Source organism: Sciurus carolinensis, chromosome 1 (assembly GCF_902686445.1).
Source record: "Sciurus carolinensis chromosome 1, mSciCar1.2, whole genome shotgun sequence".
Lineage (NCBI taxonomy): Eukaryota > Metazoa > Chordata > Mammalia > Rodentia > Sciuridae > Sciurus > Sciurus carolinensis.
The window spans coordinates 2,348,524-2,368,659 of NC_062213.1; the positions used below are offsets into that span (position 1 = coordinate 2,348,524).

Consider the following 20,136-nt stretch of genomic DNA (forward strand, 5'->3'; position numbering starts at 1 on the left):
AAGTGCGGCAGGCCCTGGACCAGCCACTGCCTGCAGCAACTGTGCTGGGGCCTGTCATGGGAGGGGCTCCGGCTCGGGGTCCCACAGCACCCAGGACCAGCAGGGACAGCCCTGCCTCTTCAGCCCCCGCCCCAGTCCCAGAGGCCTGCCATAAAACAGTGCCTGGTCCCTGCTGGCCCAGGCCACTGTGAGGCACTGCCCGCCAGCTTCTCCCCCTTGGGTACCTTCAGGGAATAAAGAACAGGGATTCCGGTGGTCAGGCCTGTGAGGAGGGTCTGGGTCCACCCCTGGAAGCTGCCCACGGTCTGGTCTGCTGGTGCAGCCCAGGCTCCCCCCGCCCATGCCCTGCAGGGTGTGCCCTGCAGGTGCCCAGGGTCCACCTGTCTGACATGCTCAGCATGTGCTAGGCACCACTAGAAGGTGAGGAAGGGGGACGAGGCTCAGAGCAGAGAAGAGCCCACCCCCAGCTGGACCTAGAATCTTGATGCTCCTGTCAGCACCGGGAGGCAGGCACAGGACCCAGGATCAGAGCTGGGTGGGCCCAGCAGAGGCCAGTGACCCCAGGCAGGTCCTCCAGTCCCCCAGTCCATCTGCCTGGGGACGCCAGCCCTGGGTGCAAGGTGCTGGTTTTACATTTCACAAAACACAGGAAATTCGAGGACCATGCAGGGAAGGTCCCTGGCACCCGCCAAGGAGAAGGCCTGGCCCTCCGTGCACAGTTCTGACACTGGTGTGGCAGGCACACACAGCTAGGCCTGGCCTGCGTGCTTCCTGTGGCTGCAGCCGTCCGTCTGCCCATCCGCCCCCAGCTACCCCTCACTCACCAAACCTACACCAACCTCCTGACAGGCGCACGGCCGGGGCCCACGGTCAGGCAAGCTGTGCCACAGGGACCAAGTAACACTCTGGTCCCACCCCACCAGGGCGGTCAAGCAGGGCAGGGGGAACTGCCCACCCCAGGGCGAGGGCCACCTAGGCAGGCTCCCCCAGGGTCCGCCCAGGGCAAGGAGGAAGCCAAGGCTCAGGGGTCAGTACCAGCACGACAGCAGCAGCTGGTCCCACGAAGGCGTACAGCAGTCCCCCCTCCAGGGAGAGCCAGCAGCTGCAGGGAGAGAGGCCGTGAGCACCACCTGCCCCTCAAGGACCAGAGGAGCAGCACTTAATGAGCACCTCCTGCATAACCGGTCAGCACTTAATGAGCACCTCCTGCATAATGGGCACTTCACATGCTTGGCTTTGGAATCCCCAGAAGGCCACTGTCGCCCTGCTTCAGATGGGAGCAGGCCCAGTGCTGGGGACGTGCCTGCTCAGAACCACACAGCAAGGCCCAGGCGAGCAAGACCAAGGTCCCCCTCCTGCTCTGGACGTGATGCACCTGCCTGGCTCTTCCGCCCATACCAGTCAGCAGCCCCGCACCATCGCTGGACACCACACGGCACCCACAAGAACCTCGGCCATCTGGGGACACTGGGATGCCATGGGGCAGCCCCTCTGCCCTGGCAACTGTCCACTGAGCACACTCAACTTCACCCTTGAGAACCCCATGGTGGCTTCCCATCTGTCCCCTGTCTCTCAACCCTGGGGACAGTGCCACATTTCCCTCCCAGCACTTACCCCACGGGCTCCCAGTGTGTTGGCCCCCATGCCCGACCCCTCAGGCCGGCTCAGGGGCTCTCCAACATGCTGCCACGTATCCCCTTGGGCTCCACAGCCAGCTGGCGTCAGCCGCTCCCAGGCCCTGCTCCCCACCTGTCCCGTCCAGCAGCCCTGTGGGTCTCAGCTCATCCCCCAAACCCCTCCTGAGCCCAGGTCCTCTCTCCCCACCAGGGAAACACACACTGCCTTTAAGATAATCCCCAAGAGCCCCAGTTCAGCATTCAAGGCCCCCAGGACCTGGCCCAGATGACCTTTGAAAGGGCCTCAGAGACTTCATCTGTGAAGTGGACCTCGGCCCTGCCTTGCCCCAGGGGTGCATGGGGAGCACCTGCTATGCTCTGAGCAGTCCTGGGGCTCACACCTGTGGGATGGGGACGCTGAGGCCAGGGCGAACAATCCAACAAGAAGGTGCATCTGAGGCTCTGCTGGCCCTAGCCCATTTCTCTCAACCCACTGCCCTCAGTTGGGCAGGAGCCAGGGAGCTGCCCGAAGGCTCAGCCTCCACCCAGGACCTCCTTGAGATAGAACCCTGCCAGACAGGCAGAGAACATGGCTCCCTTGCCTTTCTGGGCACTGGAAAGCTGGGAAAACCAGGCAGCTTTGTCACCATGTCCCCACCTCCCTGACTCACTAGTTCATGGTGCTGTACCCTTTGGCCTTGGTGAATCCCACGGAAATGGCCACCACCAGCGCAGGGAGCCCTGCAGGGGGATAGAAGAGCTGGTTGGCCATCGCCTGAGCCCTGCTGGGGGTGAGCAGGGACATATCTGAAACCCCAGAGGACAGTGTGTGAGGGGTGGACAGGAGGGGGCCAAAGGAGAGTACTGGGGGGCAGGACTGCCAGGTTAGCAAATGAACACAGGAGGCCCAGTTACACCTGGACCTCAATAAGCCAGGAGTCGTGCTTCAGTGTGTGTTCCGAGTACAGCTCAGAAAACACTCATGCTGAAGAGCTGCTTGCTCTCTGAAAGGCAGGTTGAACTGGGCGTGCCATGTGCTCTCTGGCAACCTGTGAAAGGACCCGGCCTGGAGAGAGGAGCCCCAGGACCAACTGAGGCCCAGGAGGACTCACAGGGCAGACCTGGAGGGAGGGTCTGCAGGACAGGAAGGAGCAGCAGGGGCCAGGACAGAGTGTGGAGGAGGCTCAGAAGGGCAGCCCACCAAGGCCTGCCCCGTGGATGCTCACCCCAGCCCAGGCAGAGGAAGCGCTTGCGAATGAGCCGGTTCCGCAGACGGCCCGTCACTGCCATGTAGGACTGCCAGGCCTCGGTGAGCACCCAGCAGAAGGAGGAGAGGAAGAAGAAGTGCAGGAAGGCCGCCACCAGCGTGCACACGACCTGGTGGGCAGGCACAGAGGCTGGGCAGGAACTCGCCAGTCCTCAGTCCCTTGCACCCCCTCAGCACCCAACATCCACAGCTGTGACCAGGCCAAGTCCCCAGGCAGGGGGCAGCTAAGGGGTGACCTGGTCCCCTGCCAAAACAGGCTGCTGAAACCAAAGGCTGAGGGGTGGGTGACTGCCAGGGACAGACTCCCTTCTCCCCAGCTTCTAGCAGATGTCAGCCAGAGCTCACTCAGAAGCCCCAGGTGAAGCCACCTGCCCAGCAGGTAGAGAGCTCGAGCGCTGGAGAGGGTAGGCAAGTCACCCCCACACACCCACGGCAAGCCACAGACAGGCCTGCCACGGCCATGAGCCTCTGCCGCAGCATACAGCAGCATCCCATGACCAGGCCTCCTCTGTCTCACAGTAGCACTACTGTCCCCACAAGACAGGGTGGCCCCTCAAGGAAGAAGAGGCTCCCACTTCAGGTCTGAGTCTGCCATGTTGAGTGGGAGGGGGCATGGAGACCACGGGGTGGGGAGCAAGGATGGGACACTCAGGGAGGGCAAACCGAGAGGCCCCACTGTGAGCTTCCAGACTCAAGGTTGGCTGGAGGAAGTCCTGCTGGGTGGCCACCCTTACCCACCTGAAGACGCTGGGATGTGTACATGATGGCGGAAGGCCGCCTACCTTGTTGCGGGTCTGCGTCTGCCCAATGAGGATGAGAGCATTGGAAGAGATGATGGACAGGCAGAAGTTGATGAGGATGACCGACCGCTCCGAGCGGATGTACCTGTGGGAGAATATGGCGCCTGAGTTCAGCACTATCTCCACAAGGGCCAGGGTCATGTGGCTTCCCCAAGACCAGGACTCTACCTGCCTCCTCCCTGCAGTCAATGCCACCACCACCACCACTCCCATCGGTACCTACGTACCACACCACCACTGCCACCTCCACCAGAACCAGAACCACAACCACCACCACTGCCACCACCTCCACCAGAACCAGAACCAGAACCACCACCACCACTGCCACCACTGCCACCTCCTCCACCAGAACCAGAACCACCACAACCACCACCAGAACCAGAACCAGAACCACCACCACCACCACCACTGCCACCACCTCCACCAGAACCAGAACCAGAACCACCACCACTACCACCACCACTGCCACCTCCTCCACCAGAACCAGAACCACCACAACCACCACCACTGCCACCACCACCAGAACCAGAACCACCACCACCACCACCACTGCCACCACCTCCACCAGAACCAGAACCAGAACCACCACCACCACCACCACTGCCACCACCTCCACCAGAACCAGAACCACCACCACTGCCACCACCTCCACCACCACCAGAACCAGAACCACCACCACCACCACCACTGCCACCACCTCCACCAGAACCAGAACCACCACCACTGCCACCACCTCCACCAGAACCAGAACCAGAACCACTGCCACCACCTCCACCAGAACCAGAACCAGAACCACCACAACCACCACCACTGCCACCTCCACCAGAACCAGAAGCAGAACCACCACCACAACCACCACCACTGCCACCTCCTCCACCAGAACCAGAACCACCACAACCACCACCACTGCCACCATCATCATCACTGCCACCACCTCCAACACCACCAGAACCAGAACCACCACCATCATCACTGCCACCACCTCCACCAGAACCACAACAACCATCACTGCCACCACCACCAGAACCAGAACCACCACTACCACCAGAACCAGAACCACCACCACTACCAGAACCACAATAACAACCATCACTACCACCACCACCATAACCATTACCACCACCATTAGTACCAGACCAGTATCACAACTGCCACTACCACCACCATCACAACAACCATCACTCCCACCACAATCATATCACCATTATCACCAGCATCACCATCACCACCACCATCATCATCGCATCACCATTACCATTACCACCACAACCATCACGCCCACCACCATCATTTTACCATCATTGCATCACCATCAACACCATCATCATCATTGCATCACCATTACCATTACCACCACAACCATCACTCCCACCACCACCATATCACCATCACCACCATCATCATCATTGCATCACCATCACCATTACCACCACAACCATCACTCCCACCATCATATTACCATCACACCAACACCATTACCACCACCACCATCAGTACCATCATCACCATGGTACCACCATCATATCACTATCACCACACCACCATCATTATATCGCCATTATCACCACCATCACCACTGTCAGCCCTTGGTACTGAGACCCACTCAGGTGGAGAGCAGAAGGTGCATGGCTGAGCTCTGGGGCCTTGACATAGCTCTGAAGTGCTGTATGACCTTGGGTAGGTCGTATTCCAGGTCTGGGTCCCTGATTCCTCCCAGACCCATCGGAACCATCCCTGCCTGCAGGTGACCAGTGCTAGGATGGCCAGCAGTGCTCTGAGGGAGGTGCTCTGACAACCTCATGGGCAAAAGCTTGGCAAGTCAGAGCTGGAGCCCAGGGCCTCCAAGCCCCAACCCCCACTGTTCTGGGAGACCCAATCACCAAGGGAAGAGCTAATGGAGACACCAATAGCTGTGGTTCCCTGCAGAGCCCATGAGGAGGGGCACAGGATGCTCTGTTTTGGGGCAGGACAGCAGAGGATATCTGCTGCTAATGGCTACCCAGTCCCAGGAGCATGTCTGTCGTCCCTCCCCCACGCAGCCCACGATGACCTCAGGCTGTGGCCAGGCCATCAGTTCCAATTATTGGCTGACATCTCGCTGCCTGAAAAGTAGGAGGGGCCAGGCGCAGGGGCTGCACATCCTCTGGTCATACTGGGCAGCTGCCTCACCAGTGACCTTGAACTTACCCTCCTTGCCCTAAACTACTTGATGGGTAGGGAGAAGGGAGGCCTGGATTTAGATGGCAAGATGGTAGGGAGATTGGCCACTTAGCCAGCCCAGGTAAGGACACACACCTGTGGCTACCCAGCTCCAGGCTGACCCAAGCCTGCACCTGCCACACTCCCCGGTTCCCTGCTGGTCCACACCTGCCAGAGCTCCAGCAGACCCTACCAGTAACAGTCCTCACAGGGGACAGACAGGGCCTGTGACAGGCCTGGGGGTCCTGAGCCGAGCCCCTGTGGCCTCCCAGGAAGAAGCACAGGGTAGGGCAGTGGGAGAAGCTCTGGGCCCTGAGGCCTGACCCTGATCCCAGGAGCTATGGCCCATGCAAGGACACACAGGGGTACTGGGTGACCAAGGGGCCTCTGGGTGGGCGTGGGACAGGTGCTCGTGTGTGCGGCTGTGGTGCAGGCTCTGGGCCGGCCTCCGTCAGAGAACACATCAGAAGGAGCTGGCACCTCTGTAGTGTGGGGCCAGCTGAGGCAAGGTGTGGTCCACACTTCCACCCTGCCCCACCTCGGTGGCTCCCCAGGGACACTCCACGTAAGTGGAAGCAACAGTCAGGAAGGAAGGCAGGTGCGAGTGGGCTGTGAGAGGACAGGCGTGGGCTGGGCTGGGGAGGGTGATGCAGGACCCAGGGGGCGACAGAGCTCGGGCCCACTGCCCAGCCGGCACCCACCTCCACACGGACACGTAGATGATGACCAGCAGGAGCAGGGTGAGGGATGACACACCACAGCCCACGATGAGCGTCACGGATGGCACGGGCGCCTTCTCCATGGTCTAGGTGTGGGAGTGCAGGGTGAGCGAGGGTCTCCGTGCCGCTGGGCCTGGGGGACTGACCACCCCAGGACCTGCTCTGCTCGCGCTCCTGAAGGGGCACTGGGCCCTTGAGAGGAGCCCACGATACCATTACAGTCACACAGCAAGCCCACAGAGACCCTCTGTTGCCATCGCATCAAGTGCCCAAATTCAGGATCTCACATGCAGGTGGGTCAGGTGCAGAGGCCCCACGGGCAGCTCTCAGGCCCTGAGGCTCTGCAGCACCAGGGGGCGCTGGAAGTCCAACAGGGGCCTCCAACTCCACTGTCCCCAGAGCCAGCCTCCACCTCCTCCCACGGCCCCCAGCAAGGCTCCACTCCTCCCTCCTCCCCGTTCCAGCCGGCACCTCGGTTTACGTCCACACCCAGGCGGCCCTCCCTGCCCGGCTCAGAGCGCCCCGCTCCCCCCACCGCAGGGCCTCTGCTGCACTGCTCTCTCTACCTGGAGTACGGTCCCTGCTCCACAGGGCTGGCGCCTTGGCCACTCTGATCTCAGCGTGCGCCCCCCTCCCCATGTGCCCAGTGCAGACCACAAACGCCAGACTGGTCCCGACTCAGACAAGGGGCAGGACCCCAAGCAGCCCACTGTCCGTGCCTCGAGCCTCCCCAGACCCCAGCAAGGGTGAGGAGCTGGGAGACCACCACAGCCCCTCGCCAGCCGCCACCCCGGCTCCCGGAGGAGGCAGCAGTGAGCGTGGAGCTGCTGGAGAAGGTGGCTGGGGGGACAGTTTCTTAAGGGTTCTCCATTCCGAAGCTGCTACCTTGCTGGTCCCCACCCGAGTCTGCCCCTGACAGCTCTCAGAACCCACCCACCCGACACCCAACCCAGAGGCTCCCTTCTCTCTCTCCCTGGGCCTGCTTCATCCACCCCACTTGGCTCTCCACTGCCCTCAAGCTGGTGGCAGCATGTGCCCAGGCTGCCCTCGCTCTCCGACCCCTGGCCTGCTCCTCTCACACGTGGCAAAAGGACCACCTCCTCTGGGCAGCCTCCCTGCTCCTGGTTCCTATGGGTGGCCCCTGACCCAGCGCAGAGGCCGCTCAGAGGTACTGCCAAGAGTGAAGAGGGGAGGGTGCAACCTGGAACACCTGGGAAGTGTCCATGGCCACACAGCAGGCCATCTCACAAACGTGAGACTCCACACGCGGCTAGGGTCTGGGGGCAGACAGACCCGGGCTCTGGCTCTACAATGAGCTCACCTTGGAACTCACTGTGTGCCCTCGGTGTCCCATGTGTCCCCAGCCCTTGGCTCCCTGGGAGCTGCCCTTACTGCTGTGGCCCCAGACTGGGACACCCAGATGATACTCAGGGTCAGCCTGTCCAGTCTTCTTGGGCACATCTGGCCTGACACCCACTCTTGCCTTGGGCTCACAGCACCCCTGGGCCCTGGCCCCCGCGAGACCCACCTTCGTGCCAATCACTTGTCTGCAAAGCCTCAGGCCTTGGCTGCCCCAATTTCGACAGGAGCGCCAAGTGGAGCTCTGGCCAGCGGAGGCCTGCTGTGAGGACCTCATGACTCGGGCTTGTTCCCCTGCCCCAGCTCCTCCAAGCTCCCTCGCTGCGTTTCTCCAGAACCCTTTCCTCCAGGTCAAAACTAGCCTGATGTGGCCAATCTGGGGCTCCAACCATGGGGCGACACAGACCATAAGTCCAAATGCCCACAGACACACCCTGACCCAAGACACAGAGTGCCTCGCGTGGGCGCTTGCCTCCTGGGCCCTGGTGCCAAGCCTGGCTCTTCATGGTGCTGGGCACATTTGCTAGGCACCCTGGCTGGTTTTGGGCCCTGCAGGAGGCCCAGACCACCAGCCAGGTGGCCTCAGCACCCAAGCCCCCTTAGCCATTCACAGTATGCTGACCCCCTCTGGAGCTCTGCTTGGATGCCACTCTTCTTCAAAGCAGTGCCCAGGATCAGTCCCACGACACTGTCACTTCACCAGCAGGGAACCTGCACTGGGCCGTGAGGCCAGGTGGACAGGGATGTGCAGGACAGGTGGCCTCAGCTAACAGTCCAAGGCCCTGAGCAGGCCACAGGCGGCTGAGCAAGTGTCTCGCACCTGTGTCATGGCTGGCTCTGGCCCCGACCTCTGGCCATCTGCCTCGTCTGCCCTCCTTAGGCCTGACAGCCGCTAGCCTGCTAGCTCCCCCACCTGCCCACCTGCTCCTCCCCACCTGGCACTGGTCACTCCTCATAGCTCTTGTCCAGCTCTTGGTGATGTGGGACAGGCACAGGCAACGGCCCTGGGACCAAGGGTGCCAGGGAACTTCAGGTCTCACTAGAAGGGACAGGCTGGAGACCTCAAGGGTGTCCACAGAGTGGGCACAGAAAGAGGCCCCCCACTGGAAGGCCACTTGCGTGCCAGGCTCAGCACCGCCCTGGGGCTCTGCACAGGCTGCCCTGCTGCCTGGTGCTCTTCCCCTGACCTTCGCGTGGCCAGCCCTTCTCAGCGAAGTCACCTCCACACAGGCCCTCCCTGAACACGCCATCTGAACCCACTTCCTGGCTCTCCCCTGTCACCTTCTTTGACCTCTCCAGGGTCCTGGTCACCCAACGGTCAACAGCTCTTATCTACGTGGTTACTGCCAGTCTCCACCACAAGAACTCCCTGCCCCCATCTTCTCCCAAGCCCTCCGCACACCCTGAGACTGACCTCCATTCTGCAGTCACACCTTTCTCCCGTCACTGCTCCAACGCCACCCATGGCTCCTTACTGCTCACAAAGCTAACCCAACCCCAGCTAACACTAACCCTGACCTCCATCGTACCCTGAGCCTGCCCAGGTCACACCCTGATCCCTGAACCCAGGTCATGTGCTGAGCCTTGATCCCAGCCACATTCCAGGGCCCCATCCTGGCTGCACACAGAGCTGGGACCTGGCCACACTCGCTAGCACAGCTGGAGGCCCACTGCAGACGCAGGACCAAAACTGTCCTTTGTGGCCACTTACTACATGCCAGGTTGTGTCAAGCACCATAAATACATCACCTAGTTTGATCCCCACCACAGCTCCAGGACAGGTGGCATCGGCCCACGCACAGGTGTGACTCAGAGCCGTTACTCAACCTACTGGCAGCGGCAGCACCCGGTAGCACCGTGGCATCTGCACCCACACTGGCTCTGGGCCTGCTTCGTCTCCCCGTCATGCACCCTGGCTCCTGGGGTGCATCCCCGCACCGTCCCCTGACCACCGTCTCAGGCCACGGTTTGAGTGGCAGCTCCCGTGGGACATGCTGTGCCCAGACACTGCAGCCTCTGCCCACCCAGACCCCACTCTCCATGCGCAGCACACCCACGAGCCCAGCCAGTGGGGAGCAGCGCCCGTCTCTCCCCCAGCCACCAGCTCAGCTCTGGCCATTACCCGCTGCCTGCTGTTCCACCTTGCTCCCCTGGGGATCCTGCAGCACCTGGTCTCCACTGCTACCAACTCCCTCTGCCCACCTGGGGATGGAGTGGAGCCCTCCCCAGTCCCAGCCTCGATGGTGCGGCTGCCTCTGCCCCGAGCCCCATACCGCTCACATGTACCCAGGAGCTTCCTGCTTTTCCCTCCCTCCCTGGGAAGGCTGTCACTACCCCCAACAAAACCCAGGTGAACTCCTTGCACCCCCAGACCCTGCTCTGAACCTCCGCCCGGTGCTCTTTCCCAGACCCCACCAGGAGGGACAGAGGCTGCTGCTGGGCCCTGAGCCCACCAGGTCTTCCCTCCTGCAGCCTGGGCTGCCGGGTCTGTCTGAGATGTCTGCTGCCCACGTCAGCCTGGGCCCTCCACACTGTGGAGCAGAGCTCACCCCTCAGCTTAAGGTGGGACGGGGCAGTAGGGTGGGAGAGAAGGCGGAGAGGGGGTCCTGAGTAGTGAGCGTGGGCAGAGGCTGTGCGTGCCCTGGTTCCTTCTAGCCAGTGTCCCTCTGAGCTCAGGCCTGGGACCAGCACCAGGAGGCCAAATGGAGCCAGACAACTATGCTGAACTGACTACCGACCCATCTTACAGATGAGGAAATAGGCTCCAAGGGGCAGTCAACCAGCCCTGGGCCCCAAGGTTAGTGTGTGGCCCTGTAGCCACTGCCTGCTCCTATGCCCATTGCCTCAGCTGCTTTGCCTGGTGTTCAGTGACAGGATGCCCCATCCGGTGACCGCTGACCTGAGAACAGCCCGTGACACTGCCAGAGCAACCAGGAATTCAGCACCTTGTCTCCCGCCCCCCACCCACTGAAAGTGGCCTTGTTCTCTTCCCTTAGAGGCACCTGGCTCAGGTCGGCTCTGCCTGGAATGCCCCACACCCCTCCGGTCCGTCCCCCAGTGGGAGAGCACTGCCTTCAGTCACCAGGAGCCCCCAGTACAGTACACGCTACCTCCATGTTACGGGGGAATCCAGGAACCGAGGAACAAAGCAGGCCACAGCTGGAAGGGACAAGCCTCAGCTTCCAACCCCATGCTGGCCTGAGCGCCCTGGGCTGGGGAAGCAGGGACTCCACTTCTCCCTGTCCTGGTCCTACTCACTCCCGAGGGACAGCAGCCCCTGGAGCCCATGGCCGGCACTGTGCTACATGGATCAGTCACGTGGGAGCCCCAGGAAAGGCAGGTGGCAGCCTCTGCTCTGCCTTCATGTTGCTGACATCTATGCAAAAAGTCACCTCTTCCAGGGAGCCTTCAGGGCCGCCCTGCTGCTGCCCCCAGGCCCTCCCACAGAACCAACATCCACGGTCCCACCTGATGGGCCTGACAGGAGGGTCACAGACCAGCACACAGACCCTGTCTAGCCCAGACCCACCTCAAGGCCTTGAGTAAGTTCCTCCTCAGGTCTCAGTTTTCCTGCCTATCAGTGGAGAGTTTGGTGGCAATGATCTAAGACGTCCCATTTGGGTCTAACCCTGGGAAGGGAGGGGACAGGACCCAGCTGGCAGTATCACCTGCTGGATTTTCAGAGATAAATGTGGAGGCCAGAGTGTCCTGAGAGGCTTCTTCCCATGGAACCGGGTTCTGCGGGGCAAGCCATGCCTCTCAAACACCTAGGAAATCCCAGTCCCCTCCCCACTGCAGCCTGGGACCCTTCCACACCAGGTCTGGGCAGAGGGGCCAGAGCAAGGTTCCGGGGGCTCCTGCCCTCCCTGGCGGGCTGACCTGGGCCTGCTTGGCCCAGTGACCTGCAAGGGAGGGCTTGGCCTTCCTGGGGCAGGCTGGTGCAGCTCAGTCAGCCCTTGGGTGAGAGAGCCCACCGGCCCCAGGGGGGCTGGGCCAGCGCCCAGGGCCCCAGCCAGCAGGCTGCCCCAGATGCCGTCTCCATAGGAACCAGCAGCCCCCACAAGAATCACAGGAACAAAAAGGAGGCCCAGGGATGACGGGCCTGCCTGGGGACTTGGGCCAGGCCCAGCAGCCTCTGCCACCCCCAGAGCCCTGCCTGGGGACACAGCCACCTCCGCAGACCAGGCTCCATCTGGGTGGGTGCAGAAGGGCTCCAAGAAGGTGGCAGCACGTCCTCCTCCCTGTCCTGGGCAGTTGGGGGACCAAGTGAAGGGGCATGCCCAATCCCCGGACCCCAGGTGCCCCAGAGCAGGCAGTCCTCGCTCCCCTGAGGACTGACTCTCTCCAAGGTCCCAGCCTCCAAGGAGAGCGGAGTCGGGACCCACCCAACAGTCACTTCTCGAGGGCCCCCGGCTGCACATCGCGGCCCACTCGCTCCCACTCACCCTCTCCAGGCCCGGGACCCGCGGGGGATGCTGGGCACAGCGACCCCGGGAGGCCGGCGCCCTCCCTGCTCCCGCCCCGCCGCCAGCCCGGCGCCCCGCCCCGCCCCCGCCCCTCCCGCGCCCGCCGCGCCCGCCGGGGTCTCACCGCGTCGGCGCTGAGCTGGGCTAAGATGGCGAAGGTGGAGAGCCGGTCACAGAGGCAGCGCGTCCGGAGGGCGTCGAGGGGCACCGTGCGGCAGCCGCGCCACGACCAAGGCCCGAGCTGCGGGGGTGCGGAGGAGGAGGGTCTGGGGGCGGCGGGACACGGGGGAGACAGGCAGCGTCAGCGGCGGCGGCCGGCGGGCGGCCGGGCCCCGAACGCCGCCGCCGCCGCCGCCGCCGCCGCGCCCGGCCCGTCCCGCCGCCCGCACCTGCGCCCGCAGCCGCGCGCGCCCCGCCGCCGCCAGGCCCCGCCGCCCGGGCGCCCATGGCCGCCTCTGCGCCCGCCCGCCGCGCGCCCGAGAGCGGAGAGCAGCCCGCGGGAGCGCGGGGCGCGGGCGCGGCGGGGAGGGCGGGCGCTGGCCCCGCGCCCGGGCGGCCCCGCGCCCCCGCCGGCCCGCGGGAGGGGCGCCTGGGAGCGAGGGCGAGCCTCAGGGGCGCGAGGCGCACGTGCAGCGGGGCGCGAACCCAGGGGCGCGGGGGCGCGCTTGGGGCCGGCCAGAGGTCGCTCCAGAGCGCCCGGGCCCCAAGGCTCAGGGCACCCGCTGGAGCAGGTGACCTTGGGACTGCTCCGTCCCCCGCAGCCACCTCCCCCAGGCCTGGTCCCCCTGTGTCCACCGCTCATCTCGGAACACAGCCTTCCTGCGGAGAGGTGGCCCGCAGGTGGAAACTTCCCTCTGCGGGCTGATCCGGGCCCCTCCTGCGTCTCTAGGCCGGCCGCTGCCCTGCTTTCATTTAAGCAAAGGACTTGCTAGGTTCTTGTGCACCACGGGAACAGAACTGTTCACGAATCACGGCCCCCACCCCTTCTCCTGCTGCCAGGAGCCACGTTCCCACAGCCTTCCAGGTGGCCCTCTGTCCGGCCTCCCAGCATCCAACCCTCACACGTTGCCCTGGGTTGAGCCACTGTCCTGACCCCAAGGCTCTGCAGGTGAAGGGGAAGGGATGCCCCCTGAGAATTAGAGGTTGCCAGAGCTAAAGCTTGGGGTAATCCAAACCCAGGGCAGAGGGAGGTCTCAGCCCTCCCCAAGTCACTCAGACCCAGTGCCTGCCCCAGGGCTTCAGAAGACAGTCCCGGGTTTTCTCTCTGCCAGAAGGTCTTTTCATCCAGCTGCAATTCCAACCCTTTGCCACCCAGCAATGATGGGGCTTTAGGTGCTTTCCAATCTCAAGTGATCTCCAGCCCACCCCTACTACACCAATGGGGCCTTCAAAGCCCAGACCCAAAAGGGACCTGACCAGTTACACTGTGGACCAATGCTCAGTCCAGCTCCTCTCCCCAGAGGACCCCAGAGGGCTACACAAGTGGCTTCCCACACTGAGAGGCTGCCACGGACGGGACACCTGGCTGCATGGTAGCTGTGTGACCTTGGCTGACGCCCCTGGACTCAGTTTCCTCATCTCTAAAGTAGGGGTTAGACATGCCCAAGTGTATTCTGACGGGGGCAGTTCCAGGTGTCTGAGAGCCCTGAGCTGTGCCCGTTGGCTCTGGTGGCTGCACCTTGCTTCTTTCCTGTTTCTAGCAGCCCAAGGAAGCAGCCGCAGAGATTTAGTCACTGGAGAAAGAACATGCTCCGAGTGGGCAGGGGACCCCCAAGGATGAGGTCACCCTTAGCATCTGCTTTTCTCTGAGGCTCAGAAGGAATGATTTGCTCCAGAGAAACAAAACTGTGTCTCCAAGTCACAAGCAGATCAAGGTAGGGAGCAGGGCCCAGGAGTTAGCTGAGGGCTCTACAGGGTTAGGTCTGGGCTGTGTGGCCCCTTCCGCTCTCCATCCTGCCTGGTCACCCTGAAAGGCAGTGTGGAAGGCCAAGCTCATGGGGGCCAGGATTCGGAGGCCTGAGGCTCCTTCATCTGAGGACCCTCTCTTTTCACAGAAGAATGCAAACATGCAAGCTGTGAAAGGGCCCTGACCTGCAGGCTCTTTCTCTCCCAGGGACAACTCTCTCTGAGCCTTTGGGCCCCAAAGGGCAGCCACAGCACTGACTCCAGGCCCCCAGGCACTGGGATCGAGGCCAGGGAGTTGGCCTGCTGCCCTGAGTCCCAATACAGGATGCCCAGAAATCCTCTATCCTTGAGAAAAGAGCAGGTTCTGCTGACCACAGAATGGACAGGATCTGAGAGCAGGAAGGAGACAGGGAGCACAGAGTCCCTGGAAAGTACTGGAGCTCTGCGTGGCAGCCCAGATCCTGTGCCCGCCACCCTTTCCAAGGGCACGCTCAGGCATGTTAGGCATGCTCCCCCTTGCCAGCTTCCTCTGTCCCCCACACCTTCCAGGCAGGAGCCATTGGGCCTAGGCTGCCCCACCTCCCTAGTGTCTGGGGTCAGACACAAATAGCCAGCATCGGAGACAGTCAGGTGCCTGTGCTCCAGGGAAGCCCAGGTGCTGGTTTTGTGTGTGGCCCCTCAGCCTGTCCAGTGTGGGTTGTGGCTGCTCTGAGTGGGGCTCTGGCCCGCTAGTGTCCAGTCTAGACCCCTGTTCTGCTGCACACAGCCCAGACTTGAGCTCCTGCTCAGCGCTCTCGGCGCTTAGAGAGGATGACACCCTGAGGCAGGGGAGGGAGGCTGGACTGCCTGGGTAGCAGCCTGGCAGGTTCCTAGCTCACAGGTGGATCCATGGCCTGCGAGCCAGTGCCTGGCCAGGCTTCCCCTGGCATGCAGGAGCGGCTGCCCACCCCTACGGTGCAGACCAAGGAGGGCAGAAGAGGCACCTGTCCTGCCCCTATCCAGGAGGTGGTCAGGGCTGGCCACTCTGTGAGCTGCAGACCCTGCAGGACCATCCTGCGGTGGCCCATCCTCAGCCTCTCAGCCCCCAGCTGGCCCAGCAATGTGTCAGGCCTCCCACAGGCAGCTCCGAGACGCGGCCCTCTGCCATGACGGTGGTGCCGTGCTGCACGAAGGCTCTCCATGACCCCAGCCTTTGTAGGGCAGCTTTGTAGATAAAGGAACCGCCACTCTGAGAAGGGACAGTCATCTGAGGCCACACAGCAAGGCAGCAGTGGGGCCCAGATTCCCATTTTTATGCATCTGCCTGCCCCCGAGGCACATATCACCTGACCCCTGACCAAGGCAGATCTGAAAGCGACCTCCAGAGCAACCTGCCCCAGGCCCATCCAAGCTGGGAAAAGAACTTGATCAATGGGGGCCTCCCAGGAGTAACCCGAGTCTTCCCTGCAGCGCTGGACTTCAGCTGAGGACGGACTGGTGGGGGTGGCGTGCATCTTAGACACGCATCCACCTGAGGAAGGCCAGAGGCCCTCAGCCTGCCTCTTTCAATAGAACCTGATTCTCAAAAACTGGAAGCTCTGCCCTAAGTCTGACTGAAGTCCCTCCTGCTGCAGGGGGCACCAGTTCCCATCTCTGCACACAGGCAGGTCATTCCCTCCTCGTGCACACAGCAACTGCTTTCACATGTGGGAGACCATTTGCCACCTCTTCTCTGAGCTGCAGAAATGTGTAGTATCTGGGTCATGGAGCCAGGTCCCCCCTCCTGGGTCCAGGCCTGAGGAATTTGGGTCAGTCACACCTGCTTCCCCTCAATGGGTCCGGGACCAGAAAAGGAGCTGGGGCTGCCACAGCCCTGGCCCTGGCCTCCACCTATCCTCCTTCTTCGGGCCTCCCCACACCACGTGCTGGGCTCAAAACCCTCACGGGGCTCACTCCTTGCACAGGTTAGAGCCACACTGCTCCCAGGGACCCGCAACCCCCTGGGGACTGACCCAGTCCCCCTAATGTGACCTCCTCCCCAGGCACCCTGAAGCCCCCCACTCAGCACTCTTCTCCAAACCCAGTGGTGGCCACAGCTCCCAGCACAGCCTCGACCTGGCGCAGACCACCTCATTTCGCCTCAGCCCCCAGGGCAGGTCCCCAGTCTCCTCCCACTGTTTTGGGTGAGGGTGGCTCAGAGAGGGCACTGCCAGCTGCCCAGGGGAGATGGTCTACCCTTTGCCTCTGCTCAGGCAGCTGCCCATTGCAACTCCAGAAAGCAAGTGGGCAGTAAAACTAGACCTCCACCCTTGGGCAAACCCACTCCTGGCCTCTCGGGGCTCAGCCATCACCTGTGCAGTAGGCATACACCCTGTCTGAACCTGGGGGCATGGGACACACAGGGCTCACATGCTCAAGGGACCTCAGGGACAGTAACACAGAGGGTGCGCTGAGAGCCACCTCCCACCCACCAAGCCCGGTCCTGTACTCCATCATGGCGCTGCTGCGGCCCGTGGAGCAGGAGCTATTATAGGACTAAACACTGCCAGGGTCCCTCTGGATCTGGTGGCTAATGCACACTCCAGTGTGAATGACTCATGGGGCGCCCGCCCACACAGCAGAAAGAAGCCAGGAGTGGGCACAGAAACCCCAGTAGGGAATCTCAGCGCTGGGCAGGTAGTGGGAAGACAGCCTCCACTGGCAGGGGCTTCTGGGAGCCCCTGGCCTTCAAGGGCCTTCCTGAGCCGGCCTCCTTCTGTGCCCCTGGAACCAGCCCCCTGCTCTGTCCCCACGCTATAGCAGCCCACCCTGCCGACTTGCCCATCAGAAGCACCCCAGCCAAGTCTGCCTACTTCTAACCCAGATAGAGACTGGCACCGCCTCCTCCCAGAGGCCTGCCTGGATGACCAGACCTGCTACCTGCCCTTGCCACGAGCTCTAGGTCCCACTTGCCACTGTGCTGGGAGCATCTCAAGTACGACCCTGGTCCTGGTGACCTTGCCTACACAAGCCAGCTCACTGAAGGCCCAGCGTGCCCAGGAGTGTGCAGAGCCACCCATGGTTGGTCAGCCTGCACAGCTCTCCCGCCTCCTGGCTGGTCGTGGCTGCTTCAGCCTGGCCTTCAGCTTCTGTGAGCAGTCGCCTCCCGCCTCCTGCAAGAGCCCTCCCACGGCACGCCCAGCCCCAGCACTTCTGGCTCAGGGCCCCGTCCCAAGGACACCTTCGTCAGTGACCTGAAGTCCGGAGGTCTGGACCCGTCTGACCTGGGTTGCTCCCAGTGTGGCTGCCAGGTGAGTCCCACGCTCCTCAGACCTGATGTCCTTCCTGTGGCCCTGGCTGTGCCTGAGCTTTTCTCCCAGCTCACGGACTGTGACCAGGCCTTCAGGGTCTCTCATGTCCCTACCATGCCAGACGCCAGTCTCCCAATTCCTGCCTGGCGCCAGCTGCTCTGAGTCAGACCTGTCCCCGGGCTGGAACCCCTCCACGCAGGGTCCAGTGGCTCTTCTCCTGACCTTCCTACCTACCTGGGCAGGGCACACAGGCCCAGGCCAGTGTGCCAAGCAGAGCAAGGCTCTGGGAAAGGCTGGGACACTGGGCTTCCCAGCCCAGAAAGAGCGATCTGGGCTGGGGAGCTGGGTCGTGCCTACCCCACTCCCGCTGCTGAATCCCCCAGCTCAGGAGCCAGCACCCAGATAGCCTGCCCTGGCCCCCAGCCCTCACTCAGACCCTCTGCTGCACCTGCAGCCCCATTCTACCCGCCAGCCACCTGCCCCTGCCAGCAGGGGGCAGTGACCCACACCCGTCGGGCTTCAGCCCCTAGTCCTCGGCTGGAAGGTCAGGGCCAGCATGTTTACTCACTCGGCAAGCACCTCTCTGATCTGCCCTGTGCCAGAGCATGGGACATGGCACCCCCACGGGCTCTAGCAGATCCAAACCTCACCACCCTCACAGCCGGTCCACCTGTCCCCTCCAAGAGGCCCTCCCAGACTGCAGTGTGCTCAAGTTCTTCTCCGCTTGCCAGCAGCTCTCCCACCCGCCCTGGCCCACGTTTACATGTCTGCTGCAACCTGGCTCATTGACTGTGCCACGGGTGTGTCCTGCTTTGCACAGGGGGCATGCACCTGCAAACTCCCCTGAGCCGAGCCTACCTCCAACATCCTGTGTCACCACCACTTCTACTCTCACAGCTGCCACTGAGACCGCTGCCAGACACAGCAACAATGACATCAACTGTACAATTACTACCACCACTCTCACCATCACCCCCATTACACACCTCCACCACCATCACCACCATTGTCACCACCACGATTACAACATCAATACCTCCACCTCCACCACCACTATTGCATTATCAGCACCTCCAACACCATCACCACCAAACACCATTACATTATCAACACCCCCACCACCATTACATCATCAACACCTCCACCACCATCACCAATACCATTACATTATCAACACCTCCACCACCATTACATCATCAACACCACCACCACCATCACCACCATTGTCACCACCACGATTACAACATCAATACCTCCACCTCCACCACCACTATTGCATTATCAGCACCTCCAACACCATCACCAACACCATTACGTTATCAACACCCCCACCACATCACCAACACCATCACCAACACCATTACATTATCAACACCCCCACCACCATCCAACACCATCACCAACACCATTACATTATCAACACCCCCACCTCCATCACCAACACCATCACCAACACCATTACATAATCAACACCCCCACCACCATCACCAACACCAGCACCAACACCATTACATAATCAACACCCCCACCACCATCACCAACACCAGCACCAACACCATTATGTTATCAACACCCCCACCACCATCACTAACACCATTACGTTATCAACACCTCCACCACCATCACCAACACCAGCACCAACACCGTTACGTTATCAACACCCCCACCACATCACCAACACCATCACCAACACCATTACATTATCAACACCCCCACCACCATCCAACACCATCACCAACACCATTACATTATCAACACCCCCACCTCCATCACCAACACCATCACCAACACCATCACCAACACCATTACATTATCAACACCCCCACCACCATCACCAACACCATTACATTATCAACACCTCCACCACCATCACCAACACCATTACATTATCAATACCTCCACCACCATCACCACCACTATTACATTATCACCATCACCATTACATTATCAATACCTCCACCACCATCACCACCACTATTACATTATCACCATCACCATTACATTATCAATACCTCCACCACCATCACCATCACTATTACATTATCACCATCACCATCACCATTACATTATCAATTCTTCCACCACCATCACAACCACCATTACATTATCAACATCTCCACCTCCACCACCATCACCATCACATGATCAACACCTCCACCTCCACCACCATCACCATCACATTATCAACACCTCCACCTCCACCACCATCACCATCACCACCACCATATCATTATCAACACCTCCACCACCATCACCATCACCATTACATAATCAACGCCTCTACCTCCACTTCCATCACCATTACATTATCAACACCTCCACCACCTCACCACCACCATCACCCACCACCATTATATTATCAATACCTCCACCATCATCACCAACATGACATTATTACATGTTCACTACCATCATCACCACCAACAATACATTATCAATACTACCACAACCACCACCTTCACCACCATCATCACCATTACATTATCAACATCTGCATCACCATCTCCACCATTACATTATCAACTCCTCCACCACC

General features: G+C 61.3%; 1 protein-coding gene across 8 annotated transcripts in view; it reads right to left on the reverse strand.

The window, feature by feature from the left end:
* Window positions 1–20,136, reverse strand: part of Adgrb1 (adhesion G protein-coupled receptor B1) — a 74,158-nt gene that overhangs the window by 14,301 nt on the left and 39,721 nt on the right. For all 8 annotated transcript variants that reach the window (XM_047565475.1, XM_047565470.1, XM_047565464.1 and 5 more), the window contains 6 exons: window positions 12,551–12,692; window positions 6,584–6,687; window positions 3,666–3,768; window positions 2,843–2,993; window positions 2,288–2,357; window positions 1,036–1,102 (listed from right to left, as the gene is read on the reverse strand). In XM_047565475.1, the coding sequence (XP_047421431.1) occupies window positions 1,036–1,102; window positions 2,288–2,357; window positions 2,843–2,993; window positions 3,666–3,768; window positions 6,584–6,687; window positions 12,551–12,692 (637 nt within the window). The remainder of the gene's footprint in view (window positions 1–1,035; window positions 1,103–2,287; window positions 2,358–2,842; window positions 2,994–3,665; window positions 3,769–6,583; window positions 6,688–12,550; window positions 12,693–20,136) is intronic.